Raw genomic sequence first — 14,061 nt, forward strand, 5'->3', positions numbered from 1 at the left:
TTTTAATGTATTTCCATCTTACAAACAGAAGAAAGACATGATTTTATTCCAAAAGATATATTTATATATTCATATAATATATATATACAAAAGTAATTGCATCTATAAATTTAAATTGTATATAAAATCACTTTTCAATGTAAAATGGAGCAATTTTGCTTCTTTTGGGTTTTAACAAAAAAAATAAATAATTAAATAAATAAAATACCCCCTCTCCCCCTAAAAAAAAGGAAATATAACCAATCTGTCATGATGTCAAAATGACCCATGTATGGTGTCAGAATGACCTGGGTCAAGGACACTGAGTTGAAATGATTTTGTCGATACAACAATTAACAAATGCCATTTTTCTACTTGATTTCAGCAAAGTCTTTGATAAAGTACAACGTCTTGATTACCCAGTCAGACGGGCTACTGTTACACCACAGAGATTATCTGATAGTTGGGACAATTTCATCTTTTTTGAGAATTATAATTTTTTTTCCTTTCTGCTTTGTTACGTGTTGTCACCATAATATAATTTGGTTACAACAATAAAGTTTATGTAAATGTCCCAGCGTAGTTAGTATTGTAAATATAATAAACAAACAAGGATGAATTCAGGTTAAGATGAGTGTCACAGTAAAGATGGTTCACAATTATCTTATTAAATTATTATTTTAGTAAGAACTGAATTCATCTCACTCCGGTTATATTTCGGTAGGCTTAGAAAAACTTTAGCTTCTAATATTAGATCATCTTTCCTTTTATAGCCTTCCCTCGAATTAATTTCTAATTAGTGAATACTTTTTGTTCTACATTCTGTCACGTAGCCACTTATTATAAAAGCAGTTAGGTCTAACATTCTACACTCACTTCTCTCTACAATCTATGCCGGACGGCCAGCCGCTCCATTCCTCATACATTGATATATTTGAAGATTTTTATCTTTTGGTACTTTGTGGATATTTTTATCTCCACCATCAAGACGCCGGAGCTTTTACCTTTGACAGTGCAGTCTTCGACACATCAAGGATCAAACCTGAGCCCGCTGTCGAAGAAATAGATAATTCATCCCTTCTCAACTGCCTGGAAGTGGAACCTTACAAACCTGATATATCATCATAAATTACGTAATATCTTCACATTTCTATTTGTAACTGCCACAATCACTATTCATCTCATTGAATTTGAATTAAAATTCATCTTTCTTTTTATTTCATCTTAAACAAATTGTTAATTGTTCTTCATTTTAAAGTAACAAGTAAATTCTGGGGCCTTATTCTACATATCTTTATGCATAGTCGAGTAGCTCTTTACTCACTTGAGACCTTGAAAATGAGTACTTTAATAAAACAGTGCATACATGATATCAATACGAGAGTAGGAACACAACTGACCATAGGCAAATACTACTAGATATAGTATAGGTTGGACAGGACGCTAAGGAGAGAGCGGGGGTACAATAAATTCCATTGTTAGGTGTGACAGAGATGGGTACTAGGGAGAACGGTCATGATTAATTACTTATATAGAGAAGTTGGATAGGTACTACAAGGGGAGTGCTACAAGTGTATATGCACGTAACATCTCCCCCTTTAACCCTCTCGTGTTTAGATTCTTTTTGGGGGAGTAGATAATGAGTTCCCTATATGGCCATGTCAATCATGTAGACATCCTTTGATGATATAAGCCTACTCTTTGATATCTGTAGTCGCCTTTTCGTTTTCTACGGTCACTCATGGCTAAACTCCGCCCAGAAACAATTTCATAGGTCCGTCCATCACCAAATTTCAAACTTTTTTTCTCGTGAGTTCTTAAGCTTTTTGACCGAAGAACGATTGGCTACTGAGCATCTTGACCCTTCAACGATTGGTCGTTCTGGCAGCTCACGTGTCAACAGCCGTCAACAAGGAATTGAATCATCGTTTAGGCAGTGGAAGACGGCCATGGAATAGTTGCGTCACATCGCCACGTTGTTGAATAAATTATCCAGGCATGGTCGATAGGTAAAAAAGCCAAATTATGTTCTAGTTACATTTGAAACAAACAAAATATATCACTGACCTCATCTCTTTGAGATATAAAGAATGATATAAAAATCAAGAAAATCGGCCGATATATAAAAAAGTTGCTAAAAAAAGCTAAAATAAACAAAAGCAATTTTTAAAATCAAATTTATTCGTAAAACAGTTGGTTTTCAACCGATTTTTATGAAACAAAGACCAATTTACTTCTTTTTTCAAGCTGATTTCAGCAATGTGACTTTCAAATTCCTCAGAATTTTATTTTTTACTTTTAAATTTTAGGTTTTATGCCTAATCAATAAGGTGTTATATTCCTTGCATAACAATAGCGTAATACATCGACGGGGAGAAGCGTCTTTGTTTCGGCCAGCTGGATAGATAGCCTGTGATTGGTCGAAGACTTTGAAACGCTTGATTCACAATTCTACACGAACGGACCCTGGCGGTCTATCAAAGAGGTGTTACAAATTTATTTACCGACTATTTTTCTTGGTGCTAAAATTACAAAGTAATAATTTCTCATCAGAAAAAATAACTCTGAAGTTCCTATCTCTTTATTACAATAAAATTGATATCTCGAATGACAAAATCGACCCACAAATAAGGGAGTTATAAATTATTCATAATATTTTTAAAAGTTTACAATAATGGTCTTCAAAGTCATTTTTCATCACCAAAGTCGTAATTTTTTACTGATTTTTACTAAACAAAGTGCAATGTCAATGATTTTCACCCGCAAATAAAATAGGATTTAAATCGCAATTTCTGAAACACATTTTCTTTTCTATCGGCAAATTTATAAAAATCAAAGCTGAAAACACCCTGCGGCAGTGACAGGACCTGTCATTTCCTTCACAACGATTGGATTTTACTTACTGAGGCCAGTCTTGGCTACCCCGCCCATGAATATTATGCCGTTGTCGGTTTTTGTCGGGTTGAATCTTAAAGAGTTAAGATGAATGGAAGATTTATATTATATAGTCAGAGACCTAAACAAGAAGAGGAAGGCTGTTGACCAAGAGTCAGTGAAACGTGAAGAGGTAAGGTATCTTCTCACACAAACGTGCATTCTGAGTACAATCTTCCTTTTTACTGGCGCTGATATAACCTAATGTGTTGCAAGTGCCGTAAAACCCTTAAAAACAAAAAATAACCCTTAATTTCTGTACTTGTTGGTGTGATTTCCTGTTATGCATAACCTTAGTAAGAATAACTGTGTGTATGTTACTGATGTTAAAGATGGTCTGATTTGCACATTTGAAGCAAAATCTCTACTTTGCACAATCCCCCCAACCCTCGAATCATCCCTCTCACTCTTTCCTATGACCAGTTGATGGTGTTCGAACCATGACAGTTTCCTTTTTTTCCTTATTGACAACAGTGGTTCCTCTTCTCCTCCTTCTTCTTCTACCTCATCTAATATATTTTTATTTGTCCTGTACTCCAAATATGACACTCTAAGTATTTTACTATAGCATCATCGAAAATCAATAAAGAAACAAAAACAAAAAACATAATCATGTCAGGACACTGAGATTGGTGCAATTGATCTCTGCAAATTCAACAAAGTGTTCCATGCACTAAACACATACATTAAAACAATTTCAAGGAAGTGTTCCATACACCATACACATACATTAGAACAAATATCTTCCTTCCTCAAAAAAATCCTTCACTGCATATTGTTCATATCCAAACTCCAAACAAACAGCTAAACGCTCGATAATTACTAGGTACACCATGATCAATACAACGTGGAATTCTTCACTTGATCTTGATCATAATACAGGGTAAGTCACTCTAAATGTGACAATGATCTGTGCCCCTCGGTCATGGTATTCTTTAGGAACTCGATGCTGGAGACAGACAAAATAAAAAACAAAATTATAGCATTTTTTAAAACAATACATTTGGAATACAGACATAACAATATGATACAATCAGTGGCGTGGCACTAATGGTTGATTTGGTGCCATGCACCACCTATTTTCATGTTTAGAGATAAAAAACAACATACAGTGCAACACATATTTGTTGAACACGCATTCAACAAATATATGGGTTCAACAAACAAGGACAGAATTACCAAATTATGTTCTTCATTGTGTAAGTAAACTTTTCACGGCATCCACGATCGGTTTTCAGCGTATGAGTAAAACGGACATTAGCAATTGCTTGCTATCCTTCAGATAGGATGCTAGTCTATCGCAAAGTACTTTCTGCCAGATCTAACAAATCCAGCTATCCAATCACTGCTGGGTGGACAGGGGGGGGGGGAAAGGGGTCAGAAAAAAAATCTTGATGGCACCCAGGATCGATCTTGGTCCCTTTGAGTGTAAAGCGAGTGCTCTACCAACTGAGCTATTGGGAGCCCCAAGACAACTAAATAAAAATAAAAATTACACTTACCTGCCAATCCCTTTGAATACAGCCCTCCATAATGACCAAAGCTCCACTTTTCAATGGCATCTTTATCACTTGGGAATATGTGTAATCTCTCTCTCCTTTAGCATTCTGGGAAACATATAGAAAAAAAAAAAAGCAATGTCCTCTTAAAATCACAATTGATTGAAATTGATTGACCAAATAGAGAGTTTTTGTTTTGTTACGTCTTTAATTGAATGATTTTAGTTGTAATAACCCTATTACATCATTTACGAAGACTGCTTCCACCACTACAAACTGTCAAAATAGCAAGTTGTAGCGAAAACTCACTCAAATTGACAACTTTTGTTCAGGTAAGATGAAAATGTTTCTTGTCTTATGGGTTACACGTCATCCGTCCTGACTGACAAATAAGCCGAATACAACTCTTATAACAGTAGAAATACATTGAGTGGCTTAAAACTGCCTCCTGGGATCTATATTTAGGCATTACTATTGTCAAATCGGTGTTGAATCTCCACTGTGCCCTGAAAACAGGTTGGTCGGTGAGATAAGGGCATTTTCGCATGTCCCGTCCCCTACCAACCAAACACTTTTAATGGGTCTTTAAAAAACCCTACCGAACACCTTAAATAATTTTATGTTGTTTTTTAAAAATTTCCTAGACCTAGATGTGTAAATAGTTGCTAACTAGTTTGTCGTTTAACAGTGGCTTATATTAGGAATGCAGAAATAGAGGCTACAAAGAAGTGGGTAGGAAAGGAAACGCCAGGAGAGGGGGAGAATTAAAGCAGATAGATTGGCACTGAAGCAGAAAGGGAGAGGGAAGGGCAAAAAAAAAAAAAAAGAGAAAGACGGAATCATCCTCGGTGAAACTAGTCAGAGACTCATACAGAGGTTATTTTGGACGATGATTCATCATGTTCATCAGATTGCTTCAGCAAGAGAGAATACAATGGCTGAATTAGTTGCGGCCGGTGCAAGCGCTGGTTACATTAAAAAAACAAAAAAAACAATGCTTGGGCAGCTAGCGTGATACCATTGAAGCCCTTGATGAGGAAGGGCTTGATGATATTTGTTTCAATTTAATGTTTGTTTTAAAAAATAATCTGCATGTCACGTTTTGTCCTAATCATTGGTACTATATTAATGTTTTCTTAGCAGGTAGACATTGTAAAGAGCCTCGAGCAAGAATTTTGAGCTTATTTTTTAAAATGAATAAATGATAGTCTTAATTACTGTATACTTACGATGATATTTACAGTACAGCTTTTCTTGTTATTCATTTGAGCTGTATATCAAATTGTATGCATGATAAAAATGTTCTGTTAGTGGTAAGATCACTGGTCAGTAGGGGATCGGGCTTTGGGCGGTAGGGGAACAATGGAAAAGAATGTGGTCGGTAGGGGAAAAATATATCACATATTTAACACCACTAAAACATGGATAATATTTCTTGCCGGGGAAAAGTCAGTTGACAACCCAAACCGATCACCACGTCTTAAGATTTTGTGACATTGCTCTTTGAAAACCGTATTATTTATGGTGCTTGTTTTGGACAAGTATTTCCCTTTTTCTCCTAAGGCGTGACAAGACTCTTAGCGGATGGTAGGGGATGGAACGACGCTATCAAACTTATACAGATAAAAATTACCCTAAAGTTCCTTGCAAATCGAAAATGCTGTCAGCTGAAATTTTGTAGCAGGCATAGACTAAATAAACAATTAATTATCTTAGTCTTAGGCTGTTTATCTTGATGAAACTGGTTGAGGCCATTTCTAAAACAGCCTTACTTTTCAAATCAAAACTGCATAGACTCAGTAAATCAATAATCGAAAATGGCCTTATACATCCAACAGTACTACACGTTCTACACGTATCCGATTAAAAAAAATAAATTATTCCTCATTATTTTTTTGCATTTTGCAGCATCTGTGCAAGGATTGCCCTTCTCTTTTTCAAGTCTACAATACATTTATGAACCAACAACAAAATAGAAAACACACTAAGGTTTGAGTTCTTAAGGTTTCTCATTGTACTCAGATGTAAAATAAGTACCTTTTTGGTATTTGCATTATCTCCCCCTCTCCCTCCCCCTCTCGAAATAATTTAATAAATACCTGCAAGCATGATATCTCATATTATATGTTAAGTGTTGCTGTTGACTTAGGACCCCTTGTCAAGTTGTAAAGCACTTTTGAGCTTTGAAAATAGCTCAAGCATAAGTCAGAATTCCCCAATTCTAGTGAGAGGGCTTAAAAGTCGGTATATAACAATTGTGCTTAATCACACATACACTACTTAAATCAGCACAAATCCTAATGAAATTAAATTAAATTCCATGCCCCACAATATTTTTAAAAATAAAAAATTACACCCTTCTGCATGGCATTATTAGGTGCCACTGCCTAGGCATTCCATAAAGGTTAAAGATAATCCATGAGACAAACGTCAGATGTAACAGGTATCACCCATCTTTTCAGTGTGAGAAAAACACATCTAAGTTCTACGTCATGGCACATGACCAAAACATATCCAAGTTCTACGTCATGGCACAAGACCAAAACACATCTAAGTTCTACGTCATGGCACAACACTAAAACACATCTAAGTTCTATGTCATGGAACAAGACGAAAACACATCTAAGTTCTATGTCATGCCACAAGACCAAAACACATCTAACTTCTACGTCATGGCACAAGACCAAAACACATCTCAGTTCTATATCATGCCACAAGATCAAAACACATCTAAGTTCTACATCATGGCACAAGGCCGAAGGACTAGAGCTCAGCTGGTCGCTGATTTGGATAAGTAAGGAAGTCCTAAGAGAGCAAATTGGGAGTTATTAATCTTGCCCAAGGAAAAAAAAATGAAGGTGGCGGAAGGGGGCTCGAACCCAGGATCTTCCAGATCACAGCGCACTGCCTTAACCACCCGACCATTTCACCCACACCCTACAATATCAAAGAAAAAAAACAAAAAAACTTACTGGTTCTGGTATTTTCCTAAATTCCAATCCTCTCTCTTCTCCAAATGCCAAAGAAGCAATGACTGGATTCTCTCCCAATAAAGACTCATCGTCTGAATGCCAACCCATACTGTCATGGCCGTCCCTGTATAAACTGATGGCTACGGAGTTAAACAATATTCCCGTTACTTCCTCCAGTTGTGATCCAAGTTGCTTTAGAGCTGAGGGCCATTCCTGCAATAATCATTTTTGTTAAAAACAAAAACAAAAAAAAACATGGTTCAAAATGAAACAACTCAATATTTAATAATTTGTTGTCCTAAAATTTCTCAGTTTTCTAAATTAGTAGGAGGTGTAGCAATGAACATATAATGAATTTGGGTTTTAACATATGTTACAGGGTCAATTTTGATCAAAAATGAGTTCTTGTCATAAATGATTAAATCAGCATTTTTTGTACATCTTCGGGAAATATCAAAGCTTAAATTCACTTCTAAATATTTTTTACATCTAGTCAAGTTGAAAAAGTATGAAATTTGAGAAGAGTTACTGGATACCTTTCCCATACATCTGACAATAACTTCATGAAAAATCACCTGATTTACTTCAGATAAAGATTAAAATGCTCTGGTGAGCATATTCTTTCAGAAAATGCAAAAAAAAAAAAAAATGCAAATCCAAAATGTTCACCTTCCAACTGATTATGTCATGCACTGACACATATAAACTTAATAGTTAAGGAATTAGCGTCATACATCTCAAATTGAAAGAGATTTTTTTTCATTTTCTAACATAGTTTCTGCTCATTTCATTATGATTATTCTGTAAGGTGATGGCAGGTTGGTTCAGCGGCTAGGTCTTTGCTTTGTACCTGGACGGTACTGAGTTCAATTACCCGCCTCGCTGTGTGGCCTTGAGCAGGTCATCTTGCCCTTGCTCACTTTGCGCCATTGCAATGTGACTGATGCCTGGGTTATTCCAGTCTTCTCTTTTAATAGACCCTAAACAAATCTTCCCTCGGAGATGAATTAAGAGATTTAAAAAAAAATTTTATGTCTATGTAAAACTGATAATTTTGGGGGTTGTTTTTCTAAACGATGTTGACAGCTGATTTGACCAAATTTGCATTCTAAAAAATTGATATAGAAATAGTGACCAAACATGTGTGAGTGGCAGATGTATTGGTGAGGACTGATACCTTCATCTTCCTTTCAGCACTTTTCCATAAAATTCTTTCACTTGCAAACAGTTGAAAACCCAAGATCAATCTTTCTGGGCATTTTGAATTCTTTTGTGGTTATTCATTGGTCTTTCTCCCTCTATTTAAGTCTTTTGTGATTATTCACTGGTCTTTCTCCCTCTGCTTAAGTCTTATGGTTATTCCCTCTATTTTTAGAAATTCCATTACAGCACATTATATTTGACAGCCAGATCGTCATTTTGAAATGACAATAGAGAATCCCCAAAAATATCACAATTTCAAGTTTGTTTGTTTTTTAAAAAAAAAGCATTTTGCAGTTGAGGCTATGGTTGTTATCATGATTATACGTCTTCCAAGTTTTATAAAATTAAATGTAAAAATATGGTCGTGATGACCACGCTTTTTCAGTCTTTTTACACACCTTTATATTTCCTGTCTTTCTATTGGTAAGTATAAAGTATGCATGAATATCAATGGTTTATAAAAATATTATATGTATAAATTAAGTAAAAACCTATCATAAATAGAGGAAAAATCTATAAAGAAGCAATAAGTAATCAAAGTCTGCCCCCCCCCCTCCCAAAACCAAAAATAATTGTTCATCATTTCGCTATAAATTTTCAATTTAACAACATGGAAAGACCAGACAGTAAAAATACTTCACATTATTATAATGGAAAAAAAAAGACTTTGTCCAATACAACATAGGGCATTTTTATACAACGTGGGGCATTTTTACACCAAAATAATAGTATTCAAAAACACGAGCAAAGAGTCCAGTATGGATTTGTTTCCCAATTGAACATTGTTTGTTTTTGTTTTTAAGGGTTTTACGGCGCTTGTAACACATTAAGGTTATATCAGCGCCAGTAAAAAGGTAGAAAATGGGATAGTAAAAAGTTCTAGAATTACAATTAAAGCATCCAAGAATAAGGCAGACAAAGGGGAATTGGTTCAAATAGGGAACAGATGTAGATTCCAAGAGTACACTATCAGTGTACTTAGTTTGAGATCACCTGACTTCTCATCCAGACACAAGCACAGGCCCCCACTAAGAGGAATACACTCAAATGTTTTACAAATCATATATAATATAAAGAAAACACAATACAATGCATAATAGAGAGATGATTTACAAGGGAAAAAATATCATCTCCCAAAACTATAACTATACATTCGACTGTTTCCCTCCCAGCCAAGGACTCCGGCAAGGATCAGGACAAAACTAAGTAATCTCATTCCAAAACAACGACAGGAAACAATTGGAAAACGGGTACGGGGGGATAGAAGACACAGCATGTACCTCCCTGCCCACTATGGGAGGTCAGGATCCCCACCCAGCAATTGAACATTGAAAAAAATCCTAATTCTTAGGAGATAAAAAGAGTAGCAGCTATAGTTAACTTTATTGATCAACTATTTACCCTCACAATGATTAAATAACACTTCAAAATCTTTGATATGATGTCGTCTGGCATTTATTTTCATTTTCAATAAGTTTTAATGACATAGAAATGTTCATCATGTTCTGCAATTGAAGCCAATTTTTTCGTAGGGAGATCTGTGTATGGCAACATTTGGACTCACGTCTGTGTTAGCTTCCTGTGTAAATCCACAATGCGCATATGATTGATCACTGTACCAAGCAGTCAGTCGGGGCTCCAGGGCCTGCACGCCACGGTGGACGTTGTAACGTTGTCTCCAGGGGATTTCGTGAAACAGCTCTGCAAATATCGTCTCACTCCTTACAGAACTGGTAAAATTGGGGAAGAAACGAAGCCTGTAACAATAAAGGGAGAGAACAAATTAATTTGGGACCAACAAAATTAACAACAACAAAAAATTTAAAAATCTGAGAATTCTACTCTTTATTTTTTCACAAGTTTTGGTTGTGGTGGTAGTGATTATGATGATGTAGTGGCAGTGGCGGTGGTTTTATTAGTGTTGGTAGTGATGATGATGATCTAGTGGTGGTGGTAGGGATGTGGTGGTTGTTGTAGTAGTGGTGATGTTATGGTAGTAGTAGTAGTTGTGGTAGGGATGGTAATGCGATGGTAGGGATGGTGATGTGTGGTTGTAGTAGTGGTGGTAGTAATGATAATGATGTGACACATTAAATAAACATAAGATCAGTAAAAACCTAGATACTCCGGAAGGCTCCGTACTGATATCGTACACCCCTGGTTTTCTGGAGAAAAAAATAAAAGAGAGATGAACTAATACTAACTTAAATATTTAAGTACAAAACAAGAAAGCATTGTTAAACATGGAGCTTTGTAAACAGAATAAAAAGTGCAATAGATTATAAAAGAACGCATCCATTTATGTTGTGTGATTTACTTGTACTGAATAAATGTAGATTAAGCTTATCTTAATTGAGAAAACTGGCTTTAATTTTTTTATTTTATTATGGAAAGTGGACATAAAGTCAACAATGAAAATCTCACATTCCTGACAATTTTTAAAAATCACTTTTCAGCATCAGTGGGAGTCCCGATAGTTCAGTTGGTAGAGTACTCGAGATTTTTTTCTGACTCCTCTGCCTGCCCAGCAGTGAATGGGTAGCTAAGTCTTTTAGATTTGGTGGAAAGTACTTTGCGATAGGCTAGCATCCTAGCTATTGAGCAATAGCAATTGCTATTGTCCGTTTCACGTTATAGAAACCTGGATAAACTCCAGCTCTATGGCCGAATGGCTCTGAAGGACTATTTTTTTCTTTGGCATCAGCTAAACAGAACCCTGACAGAATCAAAATCACTTTGAGACAAATAGGAGTTCTGATAGTTCTTCACAAAAGAGGTCGTTTATGGGTAAAGTCAAGATTTTTTTCTGACCCGCTGACCAGAAACAATGATTGGGTAACTGGTTCTGTTAGGTCAGGTAGAAAGTACTTCGAGATAGACTAGCATCCTATCAAAAGGGTAGCAAGCAATTTTTATTGTCCATTACATGCCATAGAAATCAGGATAAACTTCAGTTCCATGGGCCTATCAGCTCTGAAGTACGACTTTTTTTAGAGGATTGATCACATAATGTCAAAATATTTAACTTTAACAGAAGTCAAAAGGATGGAGAGCTAGATCAGAAAGATTAGTTGACAAATAAACAGATGTAAAGACAGACAGAAAATTAAACAGAAAGGCTGAAATAATGCCAAATTCAACATCTTTTTTAATCATTAAAAAAATTTTGGTCAGAAAAGCTGTCTTCAAATATTGATAAATTAAAATGACTCTCATCCTTCTTAAAAACTCTCAAATCTGTGAATTTTTGAAGAGTGGGTACCAATGTTAAAGAAAGAGAATACAAAGACGTAAATTTACTTACGTAATGATTTGCTCTTCTGGTTTAAACTTTACTTCCTGTAATAAATTGATAAGATATAAAAGAGAACATCTTAAATTCAGTTGACAGATTTAACATTATTTATTATTATTACCATCATCATCATCATCATCATCATCATCATCATCATCATCATCATCATCATAATTATTGTTATTATTATTATTATTATTATTATTATTATTATTATTATTATTATTATTATTATTATTATTATTATTATTATTATTATTATTATTATTCCTATCATCATTGTTGTTATTATTATTATTATTATTATTAATATTATTAATATTATCATCATCATCATTATTATCATTATCAAATCTCCTTGCTGGCCACATGGATGGAACCAATGTTTTTCATTACAGAAAAAAGAGTCACTTGTTCTTGTTAGGTCTCTTTTCATCCAATAAATCTTACAAACAATAATAAATAAATAAATAAAAACATTTGGATACGACTTGCCTCATCTAAATCCTCAAATACAAACTTCTGTGGTGGATGGGGACTGTCAACTGTCTTCCCCAGCCAAACTGGCTTTTCTGGCATTTTGGGCTTGTCTTTATCTGACCGTGCGTTGCAGACAGAGACGGAGTGCCTTGATGCTGCTGAGGATGCTCTATCATTGCCAGGGTGTCCGCTACCTCTGTTTGTGTTCACAGAGGCTGCCCATCCCCCTTGCACTCTGGCCCGTCGTCTCTTTTCAGCGTTGTTCATATTATTTGATACTATTTCAGTCGTGTTGAATAACCTCCCCTTTAATAAATCAATGGTGAGCTAATAAAATATTCATTCCTTTGAAGAGAACAAAAAATGTTTTTTTTAAATAGCATAAATTTGAGAAATATTCCTCACTTATGCCGAGGCCTCGAAGCGCTTCACATTGACCATCAGTAAAAAACATTAAATACTGCAGATTCGGACATAAAAACAAAAACTCACACGCATCCAATTACACACACACTCACATCCATATGCACACTGTACATAAATATATTACTCTCTCATATACACACACACACATTATATATATAGTGTCGGTGGGTACTTGTAGGTACAAGAGTGCTTGATAACGTTGGTTAGAGCTAATATAAATTATAAATGGAGTGACTCACTTATTATGGCCGAAACACATGTTTCTGTGGTCTCGATCCACGTCGTCAGTCGGCATATTATGTCCGTAGAATGATTTTATTATATTATAAGAATAATATAGGAATGTAAGGATGCAGCTGATGATAAAGTCACTAAATGCGGTTACGTGGTTGAGTGGTATGACACTCGCCTTCAGACCATAAGGTCCAGGGTTTGAATCCCCCTTTGAGTGAGTATGTGCATTGTTGAGTCCTTGGAAAAGGCTCTTTCCTCATATTCTCTCACTGTACTCAGGTGTAAAATTAGTACCTGGGCGTGAACAGTGTTGTCTTCATCGAACAAAATACTTAGGAAATGGTTATCACACTTTTATAAGAACAGGGGTTGTTTCTTTTCTTATTGAAATGAAAATGGTCCCTGACTGACTTCCCATGTCAGGCAAGGGCAGGAGGAAAATGAATCTACAAAAAAAATCCAATAATGTGGCTATGGTAACCTGGTTGCTGGTTAAAACATCGGTAAACTTATTCTTGTTAGCAGGAACCACGATTTTTACGAAAGACCCTGTTTGGGTGTAATGGTTTAAAAAATTGTCTCTGATACTCAGTAGAAGTAGAAGAGAGTTTACACAACTCTCTGCAGTTCAGCGTTGCCTATGAGAGTCACATTAGTAGAGTGACATAACAAAATAGGCCACCTCTATTTGCAGTATTCAGTCATTTCAGTTAGGTACTTGCAGTAGTAGCCTACGAGCCTGGACCTTTATTGTATGGAGGATTGGGCGCAAAATATAAATAAACTAGATTATAATTTTTCAAAATTTATTTTTTTAAAATTATGACTACTATCATTTTGCGTTTCGTTGACAATGACGATGTGTCTGTTGTTGTGTAGTGATGGTGGTGTTGATGATGGAGAAGTGGTAGTGATGATGATGTAAGGGTGGTGGCGGTTGCTGCAGTTTTGATAACGATGCGGTTGCTGTGATAGTGGTAGTAATGATGATGATGTGATGGTTGTGGTTGTAGTAGTGGTGATAGTAGCAATGATGACG

The 14,061-nt window shown here is 35.6% G+C and overlaps 1 protein-coding gene across 5 annotated transcripts in view; it reads right to left on the reverse strand.

Moving 5' to 3' along the window:
* The window catches only part of LOC144968202 (alpha-ketoglutarate-dependent dioxygenase alkB homolog 3-like), a 22,867-nt gene continuing 8,806 nt past the window's right edge, over window positions 1–14,061 (reverse strand). For 2 of the 5 annotated variants that reach the window (XM_078906314.1, XM_078906315.1), the window contains exons 2-8: window positions 12,378–12,668; window positions 11,892–11,926; window positions 10,705–10,752; window positions 10,152–10,344; window positions 7,385–7,597; window positions 4,416–4,520; window positions 1–3,862 (exon numbers count right to left, since the gene is read on the reverse strand). In XM_078906314.1, the coding sequence (XP_078762440.1) occupies window positions 3,785–3,862; window positions 4,416–4,520; window positions 7,385–7,597; window positions 10,152–10,344; window positions 10,705–10,752; window positions 11,892–11,926; window positions 12,378–12,668 (963 nt within the window). In that variant the 3' untranslated portion in view covers window positions 1–3,784. Of the gene's footprint in view, window positions 3,863–4,415; window positions 4,521–7,384; window positions 7,598–10,151; window positions 10,345–10,704; window positions 10,753–11,891; window positions 11,927–12,377; window positions 12,789–14,061 lie in introns of all 5 variants that reach the window. The other 3 variants (XM_078906316.1, XM_078906318.1, XM_078906317.1) reach the window with 2 other exon arrangements.

The sequence above is a fragment of the Berghia stephanieae genome, chromosome 3, assembly GCF_034508935.2.
Source record: "Berghia stephanieae isolate SIO BIC M18660-M18661 chromosome 3, UCSD_Bste_1.3, whole genome shotgun sequence".
In the NCBI taxonomy this organism is placed as follows: Eukaryota; Metazoa; Mollusca; class Gastropoda; order Nudibranchia; family Aeolidiidae; genus Berghia; species Berghia stephanieae.